Source organism: Crocodylus siamensis, chromosome 6 (assembly GCF_052110815.1).
Source record: "Crocodylus siamensis isolate JL-2025a chromosome 6, ASM5211081v1, whole genome shotgun sequence".
In the NCBI taxonomy this organism is placed as follows: Eukaryota; Metazoa; Chordata; order Crocodylia; family Crocodylidae; genus Crocodylus; species Crocodylus siamensis.
Window position 1 is genome coordinate 32072122 of NC_143400.1, and position 25433 is coordinate 32097554.

At 47.7% G+C, this 25433-nt stretch overlaps 2 protein-coding genes and 1 pseudogene across 2 annotated transcripts; all 3 read right to left on the minus strand.

The window, feature by feature from the left end:
* Window positions 1–2841: 2841 nt before the first annotated feature.
* LOC149862194 (olfactory receptor 6F1-like) lies at window positions 2842–3762 on the minus strand. Its single transcript, XM_090053217.1, has one exon. The coding sequence runs from the start codon at window positions 3760–3762 to the stop codon at window positions 2842–2844; it is 921 nt and encodes a 306-aa protein (XP_089909343.1).
* Window positions 3763–13740: 9978 nt separating this feature from the next.
* Window positions 13741–14661, minus strand: LOC149862195 (olfactory receptor 6F1-like). Its single transcript, XM_090055360.1, has one exon. The coding sequence runs from the start codon at window positions 14659–14661 to the stop codon at window positions 13741–13743; it is 921 nt and encodes a 306-aa protein (XP_089911486.1).
* An 8448-nt stretch (window positions 14662–23109) lies between these two features.
* LOC149862196 (olfactory receptor 6F1-like) lies at window positions 23110–24029 on the minus strand (annotated as a pseudogene).
* Between the last annotated feature and the right edge of the window lie 1404 nt (window positions 24030–25433).

The following is a 25433-nucleotide window of genomic DNA, read 5'->3' on the forward strand; positions in this document are numbered from 1 at the left end:
GGATGTGTAGCTTTCCTTGACATAGAGAGCTACACTCCCACCCCTTTTATCTGCACAAACTCTCCTGTACAGGGTATAGCCATCTGTACCTTCTGTGAAATATTTCACCTGATATATCCTAGGATTACATTTGCCTTTTCCTCAACCACATCATACAGCTGACACACAGAAATACTCACAATACAAAGGGATTCTCAGAAACACAGTTTTGTTTCATGGACCATCAGGGCCAAACTTTTCAGAGGTATCTAAAAGCCTCATCCAGTTTGATCCAATAGGCTTCTAAATAGGACTGAGAAAGTATTTAAGCACCTGTGCTTGAGGGAGGCTCTTCTTGGCACTGTTTCATACTACAGCAAACTTAAGGAACACCTAGATGCAGGAAACCCTTTCATTTTTTTGGGCTTACATATTCATTAGGCACCTACAGTTGGGCTTCTGATCTACTGGGAAGTAATCCTGTTTGATTAGCGTGGGACTTAACTGTTGTCTAAGCTCAACTGCATTGTAGATTTGTGCTAGAAGATGGCTAAGTTCAGGGAGAATCTGCTACATTAGGTGTGCTCATAGCCAGACTATCTGACAAACCATGACTTTGAACCTGGGGGCCTTCACCTTACTGGCACCTCTGCTCTTCCCAGCTGTTACCTCCTTAGCTGAGTACTGAGGTAGATGTAGGTGGTCAGAACCCAATATCTGGGCCTAGCCATATGCTCAGTCCCTGGAACTGGAGTGACCGGCCAGGGTAAGCTGATCCTTTACCCCTTCCTATGCAAACCCCTGAGCTAGAGGAGGCATTGGGATAACAACATTTTTCCCCAATTACATCATACAGTTGACTTAAAGGCATACTCAAAAGTTTTCAAATGCCTCTAAGTGCCTCATCCACTTTGATCCAATAGGCCCCTAAAGGGCACTGAGAATATTTAGGCACTAGGGGGGGCATGAAGTGGGCCATATTCGATTCAGATTTGGCCTGAATCAATTAGCTGCTATGGATCACTGTCCCATATCTGATTCGGCTGAATCTGAAGTTTCAATGCTGATTCAGAGAATCAGTGATTCAGCTTTAAATGTTTTTTCTACATACCTTGAGGTACCAGGCATGGCTCATGAATGCTGTACTGATGGGGCAGATGGTGCGTTCCACAGGAGTGTGCCCCCTGCCCCACCACATGCTTGGTGGCAAACCTGCAAGTGGACTGGAAGTACCAGACTGAGGTAGGCAGGCAATCTCCACGCCAGGGGGGGGAGAGGGGGGGGCATGTGGGGATCCCCCCCCCGCACTTCCCGGTGGACCTGAAAGTAGACCAGAAGTGCTTCTGGTCCACTTCTGGGTCTGCTGGGGAGCCCCCTGCGCTCCTGTGGGACGCTCCATCTGCCCCAGCATCACAGTATTCATGAGCCGCCTGCTACCTAGAGGCTGCATCTCTGCCAAATTGATTCAGAGACTGAAGCTTTGCACATCCCTATTGGGTACCCATGAGGAAGGCTCTTCTTGGCACTGCTCCACACAACAGAAAGCTTAAAGAATACCTAGATCCAGGAAACCTCTCTATTTTGGGCTGCAATATTCCTTAGGTACCTACAGTTATGCTTCTGAGCAATAGGGAACTAATCCAGTTTGGTCACTGTGGGCACATCTATATGTGCCCCTATGGTGCTGCTTTACTGTGCCATCATTTAGTACTTCCTTTTGGAGGTATTACATGATGATGCAGTGACAGCCTGAACTGCACCATGCCAGGAGCACATGGTTATTTTTAGCCACTATGTCACCATAGCAACATGCTATATTGAGGGAGTACATTTCACAGTTTGTGCCCGCCATCACAATGTTGTTGTCTTGCTCAGTTTTGTATCCAAGCTGCCTCACCCTTGGCTTGTGCCTTTACTGGCTGTCTGATTGATTGTCAGGTTACCTGGTCTGTCTTGCCTATGAACCCTGAGTTTGGCCTGACCCCTTGGCTCCCTAATGCAACTATGATTTCATCTTCTGGGTACCTCCTGATCTCATGATCTGCCTGATCCCTCATCTGGCTTCTAACTCTGACTTCCTGCATCTCCTATGCTTCAACTCTTATCACTCTCCTCCTCCTGGGAGATATATGTTATAGGCCCTGTGCACCCTGAGAGGTTTGGTTCAACTTATTCCAGCCACATAAGCACATTGACTGCCTCGCCATGTAATGAATTATTGATCTGATTTAAATGAATCTGTCTGCCAAAAACAGAGGAGGAAAAAAACTAAACTCTATTTACACTCTTCTCATAGGATTAGGCTGCCAGCCCGCATTATACAAAAAGGAGCAGAGGGACATTAAGGTAGGTTTGAAAGACTAGCAGAATCATAACTGCTCTGGGAACAGGTATGCACAGCAATAGTGGGAAGTTCACACAGGTATGAACACTCACAGCCCCCAAGGTCCAGTCTCCCCCATCCCCAGTCCCTACTTACCTGGGACAGAGACTCAGTCTATGTCACACTGCAACCTACACTGTTTCTGTTTGCCATGCACGCTGAAGCAGTGTGCAGGAGCACCAGGGCAACAGGCAGCCATAGAGACACTCTGGCTGTCTGCCAGAGCATCTCTTTGGAGGAGCCCGCCTATGGTTGCTTCAGGGCATGCTATAGTAGTGTGCCTTGCCCACTTTTTTTCTGTGCTTTTTTTTTTTTTGACACCTGTATGTCCAGGTATCAAATTTAGAGTCCATGCTGCAAATATGCAGGCAGGAAATATATTTTTATTCCCAGCAGGCTTCTTGTGGCATCTCAAACTGCTTGCACATGTGCGCTCATCTGTACATGCCCATTATGGCTATGCTATATGAAAAACAACTTCACATTCTACTGAATGCCTTTCTCAAAGCTTCTTTCACATCTTTGTTCCTTAGAGTGTAAATGAAAGGGTTTAGAAGTGGAGTTATTATAGTATTAAAACTGTTGATGAGCTTGTTCATGTCCAGTGAATTTGGTGCAGAAGGCTTGACATACAGAAAAATGGTGGAGCCAAACCAAATAGTCACAACGGTGAGATGGGCAGAGCAAGTGGAAAAGGCCTTTCGCCGGCCTTGGACTGACCGGATTTTCAATATGGTTGAGATTATGTAGATGTAGGAGATCAAGGTTACAGCACATGAGGCCACAACAACAATAATTGATACAAAGAATGCTGCCAACTCAACAAGACCAGTGTCAGTGCAGGACAGAGCTATCAAGGAATCTATGTCACAAATAAAGTGATTGATGATGTTAGGGCCACAGAAAGACAGCCTGGATATTAGGAATGCCATCAAAGAGATGCCCAGAAAACCACTCAGCCATGAGCTAGAGGACAGCTGAATACAGAAGGTGTTGCTCATGAGGGAGCTATAGCGCAGAGGGTGGCAGATAGCCAGGTAGCGGTCATAGGCCATAACAGCCAGCAGAAAACACTCTGTAGAGCCCAAGGACAGAAAAAGGAACAATTGAAATATGCAATCAATGAAAGAAATGGTTTGGCTGTTCCCCAAGAGGATGCCCACGGCTTTGGGGACACAGGCTGTAGTGTACCAGATCTCCAGGAAGGATAGATTGCAGAGGAAGTAGTACATGGGGGTGTGGAGACGTGCAGTGGTCCACACCAAGGCTATGATGGACACGTTCCCTATGACTGTCAGGGCATACATCACAGAAAACACCACACTGAGGGAGATGTGGAAGTACCACGTGCCAGGGAATCCCAGGAGGATGAACTCTTGCACACTGGTGTGGTTCCCCATGATGAACCCAGCCACAGGATCCACCTGTGAAAACATGAGAGATCACAAGGCATTTAAACACTTGGAACAGACTTCTGTGTGGTGTTTCATGTGTAACTTCTGTCCAAGTATGGTCACCCCTTCAAGCTTATGTTATTGAAGCAGAGGGAAGTCAACGGCCAACAGGACACTAAGATGCCATATGATGAGGGTCCCACCTCCTTCTCCTTGCTGCTTTTCTTGTGACTCAGTGGGCCTGTCTACATGAGACCCTTTACTAGACATTAGAGCAAATTATGTGTCAGCATCTACACATGCAGATGCTTACTGCACAGTAATTTGCTCCAATCTTGAGTAAATTTGCTACCTGTCAATGCAAGTAACAAATTTACCTGTGATAGCTTACTGCACTGTATGGCATGTGTAGTTGGCTGACCGGCAGAAAATTCATAGCTTATAAGGCCAGAAGGGACCTTGGAAGATCATCGGGTCCAGCCCCCTGCACCAAACAGGAAAAATAACTGGGGGTCAGGTGACCCCAACAAGGTGACTGTCTAGTCACGTTTTGAAGATTTTCAGGGTAGGTGACTGCTCCACCTCTGGAGAGAGCTTATTCTTCAGTCTGGGCACCCTGACTGTGAACAAGTTTTTCCTAATGTTGAGCCTGAATTTGGGTGGTGTGAAGCTTTGGGTGGTGACTCGATTTGGAGGCAATTCGGTGGCCGAATCTCCAAATGTGAATTGAATCAGGGGACCAATTTAAAGGTCTTAATCAAGTCAAAGCTCTCCAAATCTTCAGCAGAGATTAGGAGAGCTTTGATGACTTGGACAGTCCCTAGGAGAGGGAGTACTAGGGTGGGGAAGGGGACCATGGGGGGGACCCCTGCCAGCCCCCTCAACCCCCTCCTGTTCTCCCAGCCCCCACATGGCTGTGCCTGCCTGCCCCAGCTCCCAGTACTTTAAAAAAAAGCCCTGGTGATCACTGGGTGCTGCTGGGCAGGGGGCAATCCCCACTGCCCTATGCTTCACGGGGGGATCTGCATGAGTCCCCTCAACCTCCCCTGCTCCCCTGTCCCCCCAGCACAGCTGCCCTGCCTGCCAGGGCTCTGGCCTTTAAGAAGAAAAAAAAAAGCCAAGAAAAGCCCTGGGACTCACCACTCCTGGTGCCACCTCAGGGCTTTGGGTGCTCGTGCAGAGCCCTCCATGTGGTACAGGGAAGCAGGGATTGCCCCCCGCTGGCAGGAGTTGTGAGTCCTGGGGTTTCTTCAGGGTGTTTTTTTTTCTTAAAGGGTCAGAGCTGGCCCATGCAGGGAACCCATGGGAGAGTTGCAGGAGTTGGGGGAGTGCAGGGGAGTTCAGGGGGGTTATGCAGAGCCCTCCATGCACCATGGGGCAGTGGGAGGCAGTGGGGATTGCCCTCCCACCCGGCAGCACCTGCTGCGCTGGGGCTTTTCCCCCCAACCCCCCAAGTGCTGGGAGCTGAGGTGGGCAGGACAGCCATTGCCGGGCTGAGAGAGGGATGGGCCTTGCCTGGCTGATTTGAAGATTCGGGTGCTGCCAAATCTCCAAATTGGATTCGGCTGAATCGAATTAGGACAGTGATTCGAATCACAGAATTGAATCACTTTCCCCTGAACTGGCCAAATCCAAAGTGAGTACTAGCCACTTTGCACAGCCCTAGCCTGAATCAATATTCCAGGAGTTCGTGGGCATTACTTCTGGTTTTCCTCTCAGGTGCCCTGGTGAACTGCTGCTCACCAAGCCCTTGATATACTCCCTTCGTGTAGCGGTCACTGCTACCAGGTCCCCTCAGCCTTCTTTTCCTCAGGTTGAAGAGTCCCAGATCCCTCAGCCTTTCCTCATATGGCTTGCTTTTTAAGACTCTGATCATACAAGTGGCTCTCCTTTGGACTCTCTCAAGCTTCTCCATGTCCTTATTAAAGTGTGGTGCCCAGAACCGGACACAGTACTCCAGCTGTGGTCTCACCAATGCTGAGTAGAGGAAAAGAGTCACCTCCTTGGTTTTGCCGGAGATGCACTGATTGATGCATGCCAGAGTATTATTTGCCCTACTGGCTACAGCACAGCACTGCCAGCTCATACTCATACTGTAGTCTATTATTACTAGGGCTATGGGAAATTTTCATGGAGTGTTTTGTTTCAGTGCATTTCGAGCTCAAAACAGCAAAATCAAAATGAAACAAAAAGCACTGAAATAGCTTTGAAATGAAATGAGGCCACTCAAAATATTTCGAGTTTTGAAGCAGCCCAGTGGTGGGAGGCAGGGGAGAGCCAGGGCTGTGCTCTGAGAGGATGTGGCTGAGCCTAGCGGGGAGTGCAGCCCTGGCTCTTAATGCCTCCCGCTGCCAGGCTGCACTCTGTGGGGCTGGCGGAGCTGATCTGAGAGCGGCGCTAGCTCTGCCTGCTTCATGCCACTGGGCTGCACTCTGATCGGCTCCACCAGCTCCATTGAGTTCAGCCCTGTGGCAGGAGGTGGGCAGAGCCAGTGCTGCGCTCTGCCTCCCACCCCCAGACTAGGTTCCATGGGGCTGCGAGACACTGGGAGCCGAGCCCGGTGGTGGGAGGCAGAGCGCAGAGCAGCAGCAGCCTTTTGTCATCCGGCGCACAGATTGGTGGCCTGCCCACATCCCTGAGAGGGCTGTGGGGACTCTGCTGGACTCCTCCCGGGGGTGCGGCCCCCTCATCTGCCTGCCAGATGAAAGGAGGCTGCTCCTGCCAGCTTGGGCAGGATCAGCCTCAATCTTGCTGGTGCTGGGTGCGAGCTGTGCCCAGCACCAGTCACAGGTGGCAGGGGCAGCTTCCTGTGATCTAGCAGGCAGATCGGGGACCTGCACTCCTGGGAGGAGTCCAGCAGAGTGCCACAGCCCTCCTGGGGCTGCAGCTGGGCCCCAATCTTCCTGCCAGACCACAGGAGTCTGCTACTGCTGGCTGGGACTGGCGCTGGCACAGTCTGCACCCAGCACTGGGAAGATTGGTGCTGCTGCTGGCCCCAGCCAGCAACAGCAGCCTCCTGTCATCTGGCAGGCAGATTGGGGGCCCACCCTCACCCCCTGGAGGGCTGTGGAGGCTATGCCAGACTGCTCCTAGGGGTGCAAGTCCCCAGTCTGCCTGCCAAATCACAGAAGGCTTCTCCTGCTCCTTGACTCCTGCTTGTCAACATCTTGAGGTGCAGTTTCCCAGAAGTGTCTGCACCTATATCCTTGAAACTTGGCAGGCTTCATGGCCTCAGAAGGGGCTATAACCCCTGCAACTCTCATCTGAATCAGGCGATAAATCACAAAGATATAGGCAGTTTCATGCTTCCCTATCTTAGGCTATGGATGAAATGTTGAAACAGAGATACAGTTTCAACAAAACAAAATGAAAGAGCGCTTATGAAACAAAACTTGAAATGAAAAACTGTTCCGTTGAAATGTCAAAATGGAAGTTGAAGCAGAACGGTGCTGTTTCACACAGCCCTAATTATTACCCCCAGGTCCCTTTCATTTGTGGAACTAGTCGGTTTGGTGCCACCAAGCCTGTAGGTGGGTTGGGGGCTTCGCATCCCGAGGTGGAGTACTTAAATTTTCTTGATGTTGAACTTCCAGTCAGCCAGGTTGCAGGGGCCATGAGACTGCTCCCTGGCCCTGGGAGCTTCCTGCTGCCGGGGCACTGGAGCCCAGGTGGGAAGAATATCCCCTTGCCTCGGCAGCACCTGCTTTCCAATCCCAATCATGGAATGAAGGCTGGGGACATTGTTCTGAGCTGCAGCTCTGCTATCGTGGTCATGGAGTGGGGGCTGGCAACAGGCTGTTCCTCGCAAAACTCTATGATGGGGCTGGACTCGATGATCTCCCAAGATCCCTTCCAGCCCTGATGTCTATGAAATCATGGAGCTGGGCAGGAAACAGGGTCAACAGCTCCCTCCCCATGATTGTGGCGCAGGGGGCTGGTAACTATCTTAGTCAGGGGCAGGTCCCAGCCCCGTGCCCCTATCGGAAGTTTGAGGCACAGGACTTGGAAAGAGCTGCAGGGGAAGGGCACGTCCTAGCCCTCGAGGAAAATTTCACCTGGGAAGGAAAAATATTGCTCAATAATTGCATAACAATCCTTTTTAATGTATTCATTTTGAAAATGTCATTGAGGTAGGGATGCTAGGTTAGAAGTCGCCCAGCTCGAGTATAGATCACATGATTTTGCAACTCTGATTTCCAAGGTCTTGGCTTCACAGAGGATAGTCAGGGAGCCCTGAAAGCTAAAACTTGAGCCTGAAATTCCACAGATCTTCCAGGCTCCTTGGAAAAGAGCAGAGAATTAAGGTTCTGGGAGGAATAAGGCTCTCAATGTGTCTGGGTTTCTGGTTGGGTAAGAGGGTCTTCAGTAGCCCAAATGTCCTCATTTCTGGATATCCCACATAGTAGCGGCCCTGCATGGTCTGCTGTTATTAGTCTGCCTGGAGGTTGCATACTAAAGTAATGAATCCTACAATCCCAGGATCCATTACAAAACATGAGGTAGCCTGGAAATAAACCAAGAAAGGCTTTTACATTTCTAAGGTGTTTCTTGAAGCAAATTCAAAAGTTTCTTTAACAAAACTGCATTTCCCAGCAAAACCTCGTTTGTCAAAAGATTCCTAAGAAACTTCATTTAGAAGTGCAAGTCCTCCTGAAATCCAATATTACTTCAAAGTCACTGGCTTTTAGTAGCATTTGAAAATCAAAGCCCAAATTCTAGGGTGTAGGCTGTAGCTGTGTTGGTCTAAAGACATAGGCAGACAAGGTTCTTTGGGTAAATATGATATCTTTTATTAGACCAACTCAAATAGTTGAAAATATTCTTCTTAGCAAGATTTTGGGGGAAAAAATAATTTGTCAGGCTCAGGAAGCATCTTTGAGCTGGTCAGTAGGTGAGAGAGAGGTGCCTGTTTACAGTCCCTGACCTGTCTCTCACCTGTTGACCAGCTCCATTTACATTTTCACTGATTGGATTTCTTGCATATGTACCGGTCTCTGGCAGCTTTACTACTCCATCCAGGAAGAGCACAGATCATCTGCAGATGCTTCCTTAGCCTGACAAAGGGTGTTTGTGCCCAAAACCTTGCTGAGGTGAAGCTTTCCAAGTACTGGAGCCCAAATTCTAGTAATTTGTCTTCTGGTAATATGCCAAGCCACCATATTATTAAGTAAGCATTATTTTCCCCATTTTACAGATACGGGAACTAAGGCAGGCCCATGAATAGCTTTGACCAAAGCAATATGACATATGGACAGAATGCAAGGTCTCAGCTTGCAATTGTGACTAGAAATGCTGAACATGCGCTAAATTGAAAAACTTGTAAGGGTTTGATTTTTTTTGTTTTGTTTTTTTGAGGACTCCCTCCGTCCACCAGTTCTAAAATTTTAACACAAAGGGAAATATTTTCAGTTGACCCAAAAATAATTGCCCAAAAAAGTCCAAGTGGGATCTGTTACTTACACAGTTCACAAAAAAACCCCCGTATTTCCTTTTGACTTTGTTATATTAATGGGAAGCAATATAGCGATTCTGTGAGCATACATTAAGTAGTCTGAGGCTGGGCAAAGTTTTAGAATGATGGAAGGATTTTAAGTATCACATGAAGGATGACTATTTATTAATACACTAAACTTGAAATCAATTGTAAGCTGAATGGAGGTAGTGGACCACTGTACCTGCTTCATCAATGGACCATGTCAGTACACATTTCCTGTACTTGCCGTCATTACTTTTCTCTCCAAAGGAGACACAATGCTTTTGTTTGTTAATAAATGGTACATCATCAGGCTTTGTGCCCACCAGCATGCAACAATACAAGCACACCTAGTTCTCAAGTGTATTACAGCAACTTTACACCTTCTCAAATGCTAAAAAAGGCCTGGAAACATGCTGGAGGGATGCTATTTTTCTCCATAGTATAAAAGAGAACCTAACACTTCCATGTCAAAATACAGTAGTCAATTCTACCCTTCTTCTATCAGCAGTCACCACTTTCCGTCACCATCCAACCTGTTTATCTATACATACCTCATTAATGGAATGGAGCTCCAACCTGTTGCAGGAGGGAGGTTGTTTTATATTTGTGTTCTTGTTGAAGAGCCCTTGAGATTTTAGGCTCAAGAGAATTTCAGATTTCCTTGGAACACAGAGTATGGTCACACAGTTAGGATTTACTCCTGTCTTTGCTAAATACTTCCTACACTGTGGGGTTCTCAATGTTTCATTCAGTATTTCCCTATGCTTTGGTTTCCCCGGGTACAATTTGACCATTCAAACTCATTCAAAACAAGCAAAATGCTGCAGAAAGATAAACATTTGAATTGCAGGACAGTGAATCTTACTGGTCCTATAAAAGTAGTTTTTACTGCCATCTAGTAGTATCTAACTTATTCACTATTTACCTGTATGAAGACAAAACACACTGCTGTGGAAGCGCTACCATTTCAAAACAGATGTAAGCTTTGGGACTGAACTCAGAGCTTTGTCTCATGTCCTAGGAGGCCCTACAGATACACGTGTAAATGCAGATACCATACTGTTGGGCAATCCTCCGTTTGAGGATACATGAAAAATTGAAAGCAGTAAACTTTGAGTACATAAATAAGAATACTGGAAAAGTCCTGAAGGATCATGGACAAAATGTAAATTGTTAAAAATATGGTCCTCATAGCGCCTGATTCTAAGTTGACTGAAGTCAAAGGAAGGGAGGCCACTGGTTTTACTGTCCTACAGCTCAGAGCTGCAAATAATGTGTTAAAGCCAGATCTTAAATGCATTCATGGGGAAAATACAAATCTCATGGAATTTTCAGATGCAGTTAGATATTTTAAGTATATCCTTTATTTTTTCTGATAATCCAAGTGTTCGTTTTTTAAATGCTGACATGGCATTTTTCATACTCTGTTCAACACTGATGAGGTGTCACTTGGAGTACGGGTCTACTTTTGGGCCCCACAATTCAAGAAGGATTTGGACAGTGTGGAAAGAATCTCGTGCAGAGGAACAGAAATGATTCAGGGTCTTGGAAGCAAGGCTTATGAGGAAAGAATGGAAGAATTAGTCTGGGGAAGAGAAGACTGAGGAGTAGTATGATAATTGTCTTCAAATATCTGAGTGGAGATTACACAGATGGTGGAGATGGGCTTTTCTCTGTGGTCACTGGGAACAGATCTAGGAGAAGTAGACTCTGGCTAGAGCAAAGGAAATTGAGTTTGGAAATTAGGACAAACTTTCTGACTATGAGTATTGGAACAAACTGTCTAGAGAAATTGTAGACGCTCCATCCTTAGAAATTTTCATGAGTAGGTTGGACAGACACTTGGCTAGGCTGGTTTAGTCAGGGATGATTTTCCCTTCCAGCACTCCATGATGTCATCCTTGATTTTTATATATATATATATATATATATATATAGATATATATGAGAGAGAGTCATCGTATCCCCTCTCAACCATTGTTTTCCATGACCATTTTCTTTGATCATACAAGCCAAGCACTTCCAGTGTCCTCCAGTGGGTGAGGCAGTCCACTCCCCTATTGCTCCTAGTAGCCTTCATTTGTCTCTCTTTCAAATTGATCTACCTTGAAAAAAAACACAAATGTGTAGTTCCAAGGCCTTGTACAGTTGCTCTAAGTCTTCACTCTCCCTTCTGTGAAATACCTCATCTGACAGACCATAAGATAACATTTGCCTTTTCTTCAAACCCATCATAGAGTAGACTTAAAGAAATACTCACAATACAGAGAGATTCTCAGAAACATAGTTTTGTTTCTTAGACCACCAGGGGCAAAATTTTCAGAGGTATCTAAGTGCCTCATCAAGTTTAATCCAGTAGGCCTCTAAATAGGACTGAGAAAGTATTCAGGTACCTATGTTTGAGGGAGGCTCTTCTTGGAACTGTTTCATAAAAAAACAAGCTTAAGGAACATGTAGATCCAGGAAACCCTTCCATTTTAGGCTTCAGTATTCACTAGGACCTACAATTGGGCTTCTGGGCAACTGGGAAGTCATCCTCTTTGATCACCGTGGGTCCTAACTGTTGTCTACGATCAATTGAAATGTGCATTTGTTGTAGGAGTTGCCTCAGTTCAGGGAGGAGCTGATCCAGTAGATGTGCTCATATCCTGAGTTTCTGTCAAGCCATGGTATTGAACCTGGGGGCTCCTACCTGCCTCGCACAGCTGATCTTCCTAGGCTGTTACCTCCTTAGCTGAGCAGTGGGGTGGACATAAGTTGTCAGAACCCAATATCTGGGTCTAGACATATGCACAGTACCTGGAACTGGAGTGTCCAGCCAGGGTGAGCTAACCCTTTACCCCTTTCTATGAAAACCCCTCGGCTGGAAGTGGAAGCATTGGAGTAAGAAGGCTTTTCTCCAACTACATCATACCATAGACTTATAGGCATACTGCATGGGCAGTGCAACACAGCCTCCTGCATCTCTGGGCCAGCTGCCATTGGGCTGTGGCTGCAGAGTTGGCCATCATGTGGCACTGCTGACATGTGTGCGCCCATCCTGCTATCTGGGCATCTATCATCTGGTAGCCTGCTTTGAACTGTCAAAGCATGTCTTCCTGGCTCCAAATGGTCAGGAGGTCAGCCACATTATTTGCCCTCCAGCTGGGCTCCAGGTGCCAGGCCTGGACAGGCTTCTCTGCCTGGGACCCACCACTTGTCTCATTAGCAGGAATCCTGGTGTTCCCTGTTTAAAAATGGCAAATTCTCTGATAAAAAGTCTCAAATACACTCTTTAAAATACCCAAAAATCTGTGTGCTTCCATGATTAAAATGAAACATCACTATATATATAGAAATCAACAGATCAGTTGGGCAATGTTTTATTGAAATGTTTATAATTTTAAAGCAATTTTGGAAGCTTACTGGTACCACTATCATAATAATAAATATTTTAAATAACCATAAACTTTGGCATTTGCTTTTTTAAACATAAACAAATCAGATCTGCCCCTGCTCTCTTCACTCACCAGGATGTAGAGCACTGAGCAGCACTGAATCGCCAGGTCTCTGCCCCTGCCCCTAACACATAATCCACAGCCCTGCCAGTGCCCCTCACTCCTGACCCTCAGTCCCTGCCTGCCACCACTATGGCCCAACCTTGGGCCATGCGCCCTTGGGCAGTACCGGGCCACTGGTGCTGTCACCTGGGGTCCCAGCACTGCTTTCAGGGGCCACACATCAGGCTTATCTGGCCATGCCTCCAAGTGTCCCACACACCGTTGAGGCAGGACTCGGCCTGGTCCAATGTGTGGCCCCTGCAAGAAGTGCTGGGACCCTGGGTGAACACCAGAGTGGCTCAATTCTGCCTGAAGGCACATGGCCCCAGGCCGAGGCTGGGCCCATGGAATGAGGCATAGGCGGCACTGGCTGCCAGGTGGCTGGCTCTGCATTGTTCTGCACTGCACTCCAGGGAAGCTATACCAGACGGGTCCTGAGACTCACAGCCACTACTGCTGTGGGAAGCAGGGGGCTGTGGGGGCAGGCAGGGGACCCAGCATTCCAGAGCAGCCAAGCATGCACACACAGTCTCCTGCACCCTCACAGCCATGCACCCCCAGTCCCTTCTTACCTGGGACAGAACATGGGTCCAGGTCACACTGCAGCCTGCACCACTCCTGTTTGCCCTGCATACTGAGGCACTGTGCTAGAGCACCAGGGCAACAGGTGGCCATAGAGGTGCTCTGGCTGTGCGCTAAAGCTTCTCTGTGGAGGAGCCCACCTCTGGTTTCTTCAGGGCACACTACAACAGCATGTCTTGCCCCACTTTTTTCTGATTTTTTTTTTTATTAATACCTAGATTTTCAGGAATCAAATAAAGAGCCTGTGCTAAAATATGCAGCATGAGGAACATTTTCGTGGTCCTAGTATGACTTTCGCAGGGTCTCAAAGTGCTTTGAGATGCCACAAGAGGGACATGTGCGCTAGCCTGAATGTGCCCATTATGCCCATGCTGTTTGAAAACCACTTCACATTTTACTGAACGCCTTGCTCAAGGCTTGCTTCACTTCTTTGTTCCTTAGAGTGTAAATGAAAGGGTTTAGCAGTGGCGTTATTATAGTATTAAAACTATTGATGAACTTGTTCCTGTCCAATGAATTTGGTGCAGAAGTCTTGACATACAGAAAAATGGTGGAGCCAAACCAAATAATCACAACGGTGAGATGGGCAGAGCAAGTGGAAAAGGCCTTTCGCCGGCCTTGGGCTGACTGGATTTTCAATATAGTGGAGATTATGTAGATGTAGGAGGTCAAAGTTACAGCACATGAGGCCACAACAACAATTATTGAAGCAAAGAATGCTGTCAACTTAACCAGACTTGTGTCAGTGCAGGACAGAGCTATCCAGGAATCCATGTCACAAAAAAAGTGATTGATGATGTTAGGGCCACAGAAAGACAGCCTGGATACAAGGAATACTAGCACAGAGATACCCAGAAAAGCACTCAGCCATGAGGCAAAGGCCAACTGAATACAGACGGTGTTGCTCATGAGGGAGCTATAGCGCAGGGGGTGGCAGATAGCCAGGTAGCGGTCATAGGCCATAACAGCCAGCAGAAAACACTCTGTAGAGCCCAGGGAGAAAACAACAAACAATTGCAAGATGCAATTAGTGAAAGAGATGGTTTGGCTGTTCCCCAAGAGGACACCCACGGCTTTGGGGACACAGGCTGTGGTGTACCAGATCTCCAGGAAGGATAGATTGCAGAGGAAATAGTACATGGGGGTGTGGAGACGTGCGGTGGTCCACACCAAGGCTATGATGGACACGTTCCCTATGACCGTCAGGGCATACATCACAGAAAACACCACACTGAGGGAGAAGCGGAAGTACCATGTGCCAGGGAATCCCAGGAGGATGAACTCTTGCATATTGGTGTGGTTCCCCATGCCTATGCCAGACTCAGGATTCACCTGTGAAAACATGAGAGATCAAAAGACATTTAAGCATATAAAAGAGACTTCTGGATGTTATTTCCTCCTCAAACATTCATGTTTGAGTTCTGTCCATATATGGTCACCCCATGAAGCTTAAATCATTGGGGCAAAGGGAAGTCAATGGCCAACTGCACGTTAAGGAGTCATATGGTGAGGATTATACATCTTCCTCCTTTCTGCTTTTCTTGTGACTCTCTCAGTGGGCTCATCTACATGGGACGCTTTATTCGAAATTACAACAAATTACTGCACAGTATGTGTCTCTGTCTACAGGTGCAGATGCTTACTGGACAGTACAAAACTCTGTGATCAAAGAGCTGGGCGGGAAACAGGCTCCCCAGCCCCCTCCCCATGACTGCAGAGTGGGGGATGGTAACTGTCCTGGTCAGAGACAGGTCCCAGCCCCGAGTCCTCATTGGACTATGGAGGCACGGGGCTTGAAAGACCTGCCTCGGAAGGTCAGGTCCCAGCCCCCTGATCCACAATCCACCAGTGGAGCAGCTAGAAGCGAGGGCAATTTCACAGAGAAGGAAAAATATTATTCAATAATTCCATAGCAATATTTTAAAATGATTTAATTTTGCAAATGACATTGAGGTAGGGATGCCAGATTATAAATCTTCTGGCTTGGATATGGATCACATGGTTGAATCCCCTATCTCCAAGGCCTTGGCTTCACAGAGGATAGTCAGGCAGTCCTGAGAGCTATAACTTGAGTCTGAAATTTCAAGGATCTTCCAGGCTCCTTGGAAAAAACAGAGAACAGAGTTAATGGGACGATTAGGGCACCCTCTGTGTCTGGGTTCCTCGTTTGGTAAGAGGGACTTCAGTAGCCCAAATGTCCTCATTTCTGGGTATCCCACACAGCAGTGGGGAGCCAGGATGACCTGGTGTTACTAGTGTGCCTGGAGGTTGCATACTCAAGTAATGGATCCTACAATTGCAGGATCCACTACAGGCTAAGTCATAGACTGGAAAGACACCAAGGAAGTGTCTTACATTTCTAAGGTGTTTCCTGAAACAAACTCATTTTTTTCTTTAACACATCTGCATTTCCCAAGAAAACTGATTTGTCAAAAGAGTCCTAAAACACTTAATTTAGACTTGCAAGTCCTTCTGAAATCCACTATTACTTCAAGTCACTGACATTTAATAGAACTTGAAAATCTTGGCCCAAATTCTAGGGTATAGGTTGCAGCTGTGTTCGTCTAAGGACGCAGGCAGACAGTTATTTGAGTAAATGCGATACCTTTTATTAAACCAACTCAAATAGCTGGAAAAATAGTTCTTAGAAAGTTTTTGGACACAAACACGCTTCCACAGGCTGAGGAAGCACCTGCAGATGGTCTGTGCTCTCCCTGGATGGAATGGTAAAGCAGCCAAAGGCCAGTAGATATACAAGAAAGCCAGTGAGTTAAAATGTAAATTGAGGTGATCAGTAGGTGATAGACAGGTGCCCAATTACAGCCCACCACCAGTCTCTCTGAAGTTTTAGGCCCAAATTCTATGCTAAAACAGCGTATTATTAAGGATTATTAAATAAGCATTCTTTCCCACATTTTACAGGTGAGGGGACTAAGGTGAGCTCATGAGTAGCTTTAACCAAAGCAATATGACATATGGACAGAATACAAGATCTCAGCTTGCAATTGTGACTCTAGAAATGCTGAACATGTGCTAAATTGAAAACCTTGTAAGGGTTTGATTTTTTGAGAACTCCCTCCTTCCACCAATTTTAAAATTTTAACTCAAAGGGAAATATTTTCAGTTGATCCATAATTACAAAGGAAAGTCCAAATGGGATCTGTTACTTACACAGTTCACAAAAAACCTTATTTTATTTTGACTTGATCCTATTAAAGGGAAGCAATATAGCTATTCTGTGAAAATTGATTAGCCTGAGGCAAGACAAAGTTTTAGAATGGTGGAAGGGTTTTGAGTTAGTATCACCAGAAGCATGCCTACTTATTAATACACTAAACTCTAAATGAATGGTAAGTTGCATTTAGGTAGTGGATTACACTACCATCTTTGTCAATGGACCTTGTCAGCACACATTTCCTTTAATTGCTGTCATTACTTTTCTCTCCAAAGGAAACATGATGCTTTTGGTTATTAATAAATGATGCATCATAAAGCTGTGCTCCCATCAGCATGCAACAGTACAAGCTCACCTAGTTCTCAAGCATATTAAAGCTAGTTTACACCATTCTCAACTGCTAAAAAAGGCCTGGAAAAATGCTGGAGGGATGTCATATTCCTCCATAGTATAAAAGAGAACCTACCACTTCTAAGTCAAAATACAGTAGCCAATTCCACCCTTCTTTCATCAGCAAGAAACACTTTCCATCACCATCCAACCTCTTTATCTGTACATACCTCATTAATGAAATGGAGCTCCAATAAGTTGCAGGAGGACGGTTATTTTATATTTGTGTTCCTGTTGAAGAGCCCTTGAGATTTTAGCTCAAGAGAATTTCAGACTTCCTTGGAACACGGAGTATGGTCACACAGTTAGGATTTACTCCTGTCTTTGCTAAATACTTCCTACACTGTGGGGGTCTCAATGTTTCAGTTCAGTCTTTCCCTATGCTTTGGTTTCCCCAGGTACAACTTGACCATTCAAACTCATTCAAAATAAGCAAAATGCTGCAGAAAGATAAACATTTGAATTGCAGGACAGTGAATCTTACTGGTCCTATAAAAGTCCTTTGGACCCCAAAGGATCATGGAACTGCATGCAAATTGCTAAAAATATTGTCCTTCTAGGGCCTGATCCAAAGTCAATTGAAATCAAGAAAGGGAGGCCACAGATTTTGCTACCTACAGATCAGACTTGCAAATAATGTCTTAAGGCCAGGTTGTTGAGGGAGCTAGCTGGGGTTATTGCAGGGCCTTTGGCATGGCTTTACGAGCACTCGTGGTGCTCAGGCCAGGTGCCAGATGACTGGAAGATAGCTAACGTGGTCCCCATCTTCAAAAAAGGGAAGAGAGAGGACCCGGGCAACTATAGGCCCATCAGTCTTACCTCTATCCTTGGGAAACTCTTTAAGAAGATCCTCAAGGAACACATCTGTGATGGGCCGGCTTCAGGGATGATGCTCAAGGGCAACCAGCACGGTTTCATTAGGGGCAGGTCATGTCAGACCAACCTAATTGCCTTTTATGATCAGGTCACAAAGGCAATGGATGCAGGTGTCGCTGTGGACGTAGTCTTTCTAGACTTCAGCAAGGCCTTTGACACCATCTCCCACCCCATCCTAGAAACCAGGAGCACACTTACAGAATGGGAAACTCCCTTCTTGAGAGCATGGAGGCAGAAAGGGATCTTGGAGTCATTATTGACTCCAAGATGAACATGGGCCGACAATGCGAGGTTACGGTTGGTAGGGCTAACCGGACCTTGTCGTGCATCCACAGGTGCATCTCAAGTAGAGCCAGGGAGGTGATCCTCCCCCTCTATTCGACGTTGGTCAGGCCACAGCTGGAGTACTGCATCCAGTTCTGTGTGCCCCATTTCAGGAGGGATGTGGACAACATTGAAAGGGTCCAGAAGAGGGCCACCCATATGATCCAGGGACTACAGGGCAGACTGTACATTGAAAGACTGCAGGACCTGAACCTGTTCAGCCTTCACAAGAGAAGGCTGAGGGGGGACCTGGTGACTGTCTATAAACTCACTAGGGGGGACCAGAAGGGTTTAAGGGAGACACTGTTTCCCCAGCGCCCCCTGGCATGACAAGGAATAATGGACACAAGTTATTAGACAGTAGATTTAGATTAGACATCCGCAAGAACTACTTCACAGTTAGGGCAGCTAGGAGCTGGAACCAACTTCCTAGGGAAGTGGTGCTGGCCTCTACCCTGGGGATCTTTAAGAAGAGGCTTGATGACTACCTGGCTGGACTCATTTGAGTCCAGTCTTTTCTCCCACCCGGGGGGGGTCAGACTTGAATATCTACAAGGTCTCTTCCGGCCCTGCTTCTATGATTCTATGATTTTCCTTGACCATTTTCTTTGATCATATAAGTCAAACTCTTCCAGTGTCCTCCAGTGGGTGAGACAGTCCATTCCCCTGTTGCTCCTACTAGCCCTTCTTTGTCTCTCTTCCAAGATTAATTGATATACCTTGAAAAAGGACAACCACATGTGTAGTGCCAGGGCCTTGTACAGTCGCTCTAAGTTCCCCCTCTCTTCTGTGAAATATCTCACCTGATAGTCCCTTGGATTACATTTGCCTGTTCCTCAACCACATTATACAGTTGACTCATAGAGATACTCACACTACAAAGAGATACTCAGAAACACAGTTTTATTTCATAGACCATCAGGGCCCACATTTTCAGAGGTATCTAAGTGCCTCATTAAGTTTGATCCAATAGGCCTCTAAATTGGACTGAGAAAGTTTTCAGGCACCTATGTTTGAGTGAGTCTCTTCTTGGCACTGTTCCACACTACAGCAAGCTTAAAGAACCAGATCCAGGAAATCCTTCCATTTTAGGCTTCCATATTTACTAGGTGTGGCAGAAAGCCACCTTGGTTTCTCCCCAAATTGTCTGCCCTGTGACAATGAGATCAAGATGGGCCCATCACAGAGGATTCACACCTCAGTCTCTCTCTTTAGGTAACTTGAGGTGGCTGCATTCCTGAGGGAGGGGGGAAACCTGCTCCCTCTGCCTACGTGACTGGCATCAGTTACCTGGGTGAGGGGCTTCTACCTGGTAGGCTGGAATCTGCCTGGTAACTGGTGATGTATTTCAAATTGGTTGGCGGACAGTCAACTGGAGCTGACCTCCAGGTGAATGAGGTCACAGGGGCTATAGAAGTTAGGACTGCCCGGGAGGAGGGGGCAGCAGCCATGCGGGGGACACAGAGAAGCCTTACCATCTGAAACTGGCTCTCTCTCACCCCAAAACTCATGAGCTGGAAACCGCCTGCCTCCAGAGGGGAAACTTTGGAAGACGCTTGTGAGTAAGCTACGCGAGTTCTGATTAGATATCTAGTTGGCAGTAACTTAGATGCATGATCAAAAGGCTACCTCAGCCAGACTGTTTGCTCTTTAGGATTTCTAGGATATTACTCAATCTTGTACCCTATTTTGACCCTACCCCTCTAACCAATAAAGTCTTCCTTCGTGACTGGTGTGGGAGACTTATTGAGGGGTGGGTCTAAATTATGCCTAAGAGACCCCTTAGGTCTGTGGACTAAGGGAGACTTTATTTTTTGCCCCCGACTTAGGGAAGTGCCCCAAGTGCCTGTACTGGGTCAAGTACCCATAGAACTTTAGGCCTGTGTTTCCCCGAGGACACAGGGCCGAGAGTGAGTCCATTCTCGGGGTGGTGGCAGCTACGTTACCCCCAGGCTAGCGAGTGTGCTCCGGGAAGGGGGTCGGCCAGACATAAGGGAGGCATTCGGAGCCTGGAAGGTGGTCGGGAGCAGGGAGGTGGGTGGCTCAACACAGGAGTGCCCCCTACTGGCCCGCCACACTAGGCATCTACAATTGGGCTTCTGAGCAACTGGGACGTAATCCTGTTTGATCACTGTGGGACCTAACTGTTGTCTAAGCTCAGTTGCAATGAACATTTATGCTAGAAGGTGCCTAAGTCCACAGAGTTTCTGATCCATTAGATGGGCTCATATCCTGACTTTCTGTCAAGCCATGGCTTTGAACCTGGGGGCCTCCACCTGCCTTGCAAAGTGGTGCTTCCTAGGTTGTTACCTCCTTAGCTGAGCACTGAGGTGGACATAGTCAGAACCCAATATCTGGGCCTACCTATATGCCCAGTCCCTGCAACTGGAGTGGCCAGCCAGGGTGAATTGAACCTTTCCCCTGAACTGGGAGAGGAAGCTTTGGGGTAACAAGGCTTTTCCTGAGCTACATCATACAGCTGACTTAGGCATACTGCTTGGGCATTGCAGCAGAGCCTCCTGCACATCTGGGCCAGCTGTCAATGGGCTGAGGCTGCACAGTTGGCTGTTCTACGGCACTTCTGCCATGTGTGTCCTAGCCTGCCATTGGGCATTTATCGCCGGGAAGATGTGCTCAGTGTGCTAGCCTGCTTTGAACTGTCAAAGCATGTCTTCCTGGCCCCAAATGTTTAGGAGGTCAGCCACCTTATTTGCTCTCCATCTGGGCCCCCCTAGTGCCAATCCTGGGCAGGCTTCTCTGCCTAGATCTCACCACTTGCCTCTTTAGAAGGAGTCCTGTTGCTCCATGTTTAAATATCACAAATTCTCTGTTAAAAAGAAAGTCTCAAATTCAGTCTTTAAATAGCCTTAAGATGTGCTTTTCCATGATTAAAACAAAACACCACTATATAAGGAGACTGATCAATCAGTTGGGCAATGCTTTATTGATATATTTCCAATTTTAAAGGGATTTGGAAGTTTACCAGTGCCACTATCATAATAATAAAAATTCTAAATATCTATACACTTTGGCATTTGCTTTTGGGCTTTTTTTAACACAAAAAAATAAGAGCTGCTCCTGCCTCCTTCCTTCACCAGAATGTGGAGTGCTGAGCAGCACTGATATACAAGGGTCCTGCCCCTGCCATTGCCTTTCAGTCTCAATGCATATCCCTCACAGTGCCCCTTATTCCTGATCTGCAGCCCCTCCCTGCCCCCACTAGCTCCTTTCCTACAGCAGCTCCGTCCTAGCACTAGGACATGGGTTCAGCTGCAGCTCCCCACGCACTGCTTTGTGGCTCTGAGCAGTGCCAGTCCTTGCTCCTCTGCTCCCTGAGCCTGTGACCAGGCCCCAACTATTGCCATGCTGTTCCTAGGAAGCCCTCAACAGGGACTCAGGGACTGGGCTGTTCAAGGCCCTTTCCTTTTCTGCCAGTCTGCAGGCTGCTGTAGTGGGGCATGGGGGCTCTGGAGTCCTTCCCTACCAAAAACACTGCCCCCAGCCCCTTCCTCCCCCACCTGCTGCCACCTCTACCCATGCCCCCAGACCTACATACCCCCAAGGGGTTCCTGGGACCAGGACCCCATCCCAGGATGTGGTGTATGTCCTAGCACCAGTGTGGGCACAGGGCAGAGCTGCAATGTGGCAATTGTCCCCACAGCTGCAGGTCCCACCAGCAGGTCTCTCTCATCCCTAGTGCCCCCCTGGGCACACAGGGTGTGAGATTCGTGCAGGGGATATGGGATTTGGGGGTGGGAAGAGGTGGGTGAGTGTGAGGTTTCTGTAGGGGTTGGAGGACTTTGTGGGTGGGTGTAGGGTTTGTGGGGGGTGCGGGGCAGGATACGTGGGTGAGGGGTTTGTGGCTGAATTGTTGCGGGCTTGAGGGGTTGGGGAGGGGGGCTGCTCAGGAGGGTTGGATCCCCTGCCTCCCACAGGGTGCACAGGCCTCACTGCAATGCACACTGACTGCCCCCCTGCAAGCCCCCCCCGGCAGCAGCAGCCATGGGGCCCACTGAGGGCCCACTTCTGGCAGTGCCTCCCTGCAGCGTGGTAAGGATCTGGCCACCTGACACCCAGCGCCACCTGTGCCACATGTTGTGGGCTTGACACAGCCCAACCTGGGGCCATGCACCTTTGGGCAGCACCGGACCACTGGGGCTGTAACCCAGGGTCCCAGCACTGCTCACAGGGGCCACACATCGGGCCAAGAAGTCCTGCCTTCAAGTGCCCCACATGCCATTGTGCTAGCTTGGGCTAGTTACGTGGAGGCAGGACCCAGCCTTGCCTGATGTGCAGCCCCTGCATGCAGTACTGGGACCCCAGTTGACAGCCAAAGTGGCCTAGTCTTCCCAGGCGGGCCTACAATATGTGGCACAGGAGGCGCCAGTTGTCAGGTGGCCAGGGCTTCATTGTGAGGCATTGTGCTGTGGGGGTGGGGGCACTCTTCTTGGAGGGCCTTGAGCTCCCCACGGCCACTGCTATAGTGTGGGGATGTTGGCCATGTGGGGGGCAGGCAAGGGACCCAACCCTCCCAAACAGCCCAACACCCACACACAGTCCCCTACATCCATAGAGCCCCTCACCTCCAGTCCCTCCCAGCCCTAGTCCCTACTTATCTGGCACAGAGCCTGGGTCTGAGATATGCTGCAGCCTGCACCACTCCTGTTTGCCCCTCATGGTGACAATGTTCTGCAGCACTGAGGCAATGGGTAGTTATAGAGATGCTTTGGCTGTGTGCCAGAGTATGTCTTTGGAGGAGCGACCCCCTGGTTGCTCCAAGGGATGCTACAAAAGCATGGCTTGCCCCGCTTTTCTTTTGCGGGTGTTTTTTTTATATAAATTTAGACCCTGTCCTGCAAATGTGCAGCACGGGAAACATTTTTCTTGGCTTCAGCGTGCCTCTTGCAGTGTCTCAATGTTTTAAAACACCACAGGAGGCACGTACACTCATCTGGATGTGCCCATTATGCCCATGTTGTTTGAAAACCACTTCACATTTTATTGAATGCCTTGTTCAAGGCTTGCTTCACGTCGTTGTTCCTTAGAGTGTAAATGAAAGGGTTTAGCAGTGGAGTTATTATAGCAGTAAAAATGTTGATGAACTTGCTCAAGTCCAAAGAATTTAGTGCAGAAGTCTTGACATACAGAAAAATGGTGGAGCCAAACCATAAAGCCACAACGGTGAGATGGGCAGAGCAAGTGGAAAAGGCATTTCGCCAGCCTTGGGCTGACCGGATTTTCAATATGGTCGAGATTACGTAGATGTAGGAGATCAAGGTAATAGCACATGAGGCCACAACAACAATAATTGATGCAAAAAATACTGTCAACTCAACAAAGCTTGTGTCAGTGCAGGACAGAGCTATCAAGGAATCAATGTCACAAAAAAAGTGATTGATGATGTTAGGGCCACAGAAAGACAGCCTGGATACAAGGAATACTAGCACAGAGATACCCAGAAAAGCACTCAGCCATGAGGCAAAGGTCAACTGAATACAGATAGTGTTGCTCATGAGGGAGCTATAGCGCAGGGGGTGGCAGATAGCCAGGTAGCGGTCATAGGCCATAACAGCCAGTAGAAAACACTCTGTAGAGCCCAAGGAGAGAAGAAGGAACAGCTGCAAGATGCAATCAGTGAAAGAGATGGTTTGGCTGTTCCCCAAGAGGACACCCATGGCTTTGGGGACACAGGCTGTGGTGTACCAGATCTCCAGGAAGGATAGATTGCAGAGGAAATAGTACATGGGGGTGTGGAGACGTGTGGTGGTCCACACCAAGGTTATGATGGAAACATTCTCTATGACCGTCAGGCCATATATCACAGAAACCACCACACTGAGGGAGAAGCGGAAGTACCATGTGCCAGGGAATCCCAGGAGGATGAACTCTTGCACACGGTGTGGTTTCCCATGGCTGCACCAAACACAGGACCCACCTATGAACACATGAGAAATGCCATAAGGCATTTAGAGATTTAGAACACACTTCCTGATTGCATTTCCTCCGCAGACATTCATGTGTAAATTCTGTCCAAGTATGGTCACCTGATCAAGTTGATGTTATCAAAGCAGAGGGAAGCCAACAGCCAACAGCACCTGAAATAGTCATATGGTGACTATTATACTTCTTCCTCCTTGCTGCTTTTTTTGCGACTCATTGGGCTTGTCTATATGAGTTGCTTTACTACAGATTAAAAAAATTACTGCTCAGTATGTGTCACTTTCTATGTGTGCAGATGATTGCTGCACGGTAATTTACTCCAATCATGAGTAAATTTTCTACCCGTCAATACAATTTACTTGCAATTACTTACTGAATGTGTAGATGACTGACTGGGAGCAAATTTACATCTGGTCAGCTGGACTGCTGGGAGCAGGAAATTGTTCCCTGACTCCGGGAGCTGCCTGCTGCTGGGGCACCAGAGCCTGGGCAGGGACAATATCCCCATGGGCCAGCAGCAAGAAGTTTTCATTCCCTCTTCCCCAATTACAATCATGGAGTGAGGGCTGGGAAGATTGTTTGGAGCTGCAGCTCTGCTATCATGATCATGGAGTGGGGGCTGGGAACAGGCTGTTCCCCACAAAACTCTGTGATCATGGAGCTGGGCAGGAAACAGGCTCCCCAGCCCCCTCCCCATGACTGCAGAGCAGGGGCTGGTAACTGTTGCAGTCAGGGGCAGGTCCCAGCCCCATGCTCCTATTAGACTATTGAGGCACAGGGCTTGAAAGAGCTTCAGGGGAGGGCCAGCCCGCTGTTTTCTCAACCTCCAGTGGAGCAGCTAGAAGCAAGGGCAGTTTCACAGAGGAGGAAAAATATTATTCAATAATTCCACAACAATATTTTAATATGATTTAATTTTGCAAATGACGTGGAGGTAGGGATGCCAGGTTATACGTCTTCTGGCCTGGAAACGGATCACTTGGTTTTGAATCTCCTATCTCCAAGGTCTTGGCTTCGCAGAGGATTGTCAGGCAGTCCTGAGAGCTACAACTTGAGTCTGAAATTTCACAGATCTTCCAGGCTCCATGGAAAAGACCTAGAACCAAGTTAATGGGATGACTAGGCCACCCTATGTGTCTGGGTTCCTCGCTTGGTATGAGGAACTTCAGCAGCCCAAATGTCTTCATTTCTGCGTATCCCACATAGCTGCCTAGATGCTGGATAGGCTGGTGTTATTAGTCTGCCTGCAGATTGCATACTCAAGAAATGAATTTTACAATCCCAGTATCCACTACAACTCATGAAGTAGACTGGAAATAAACCAAAAAAGTCTCTTACGTTGCTAAGGTGTTTCCTGAAACAAACTCAAACAGTT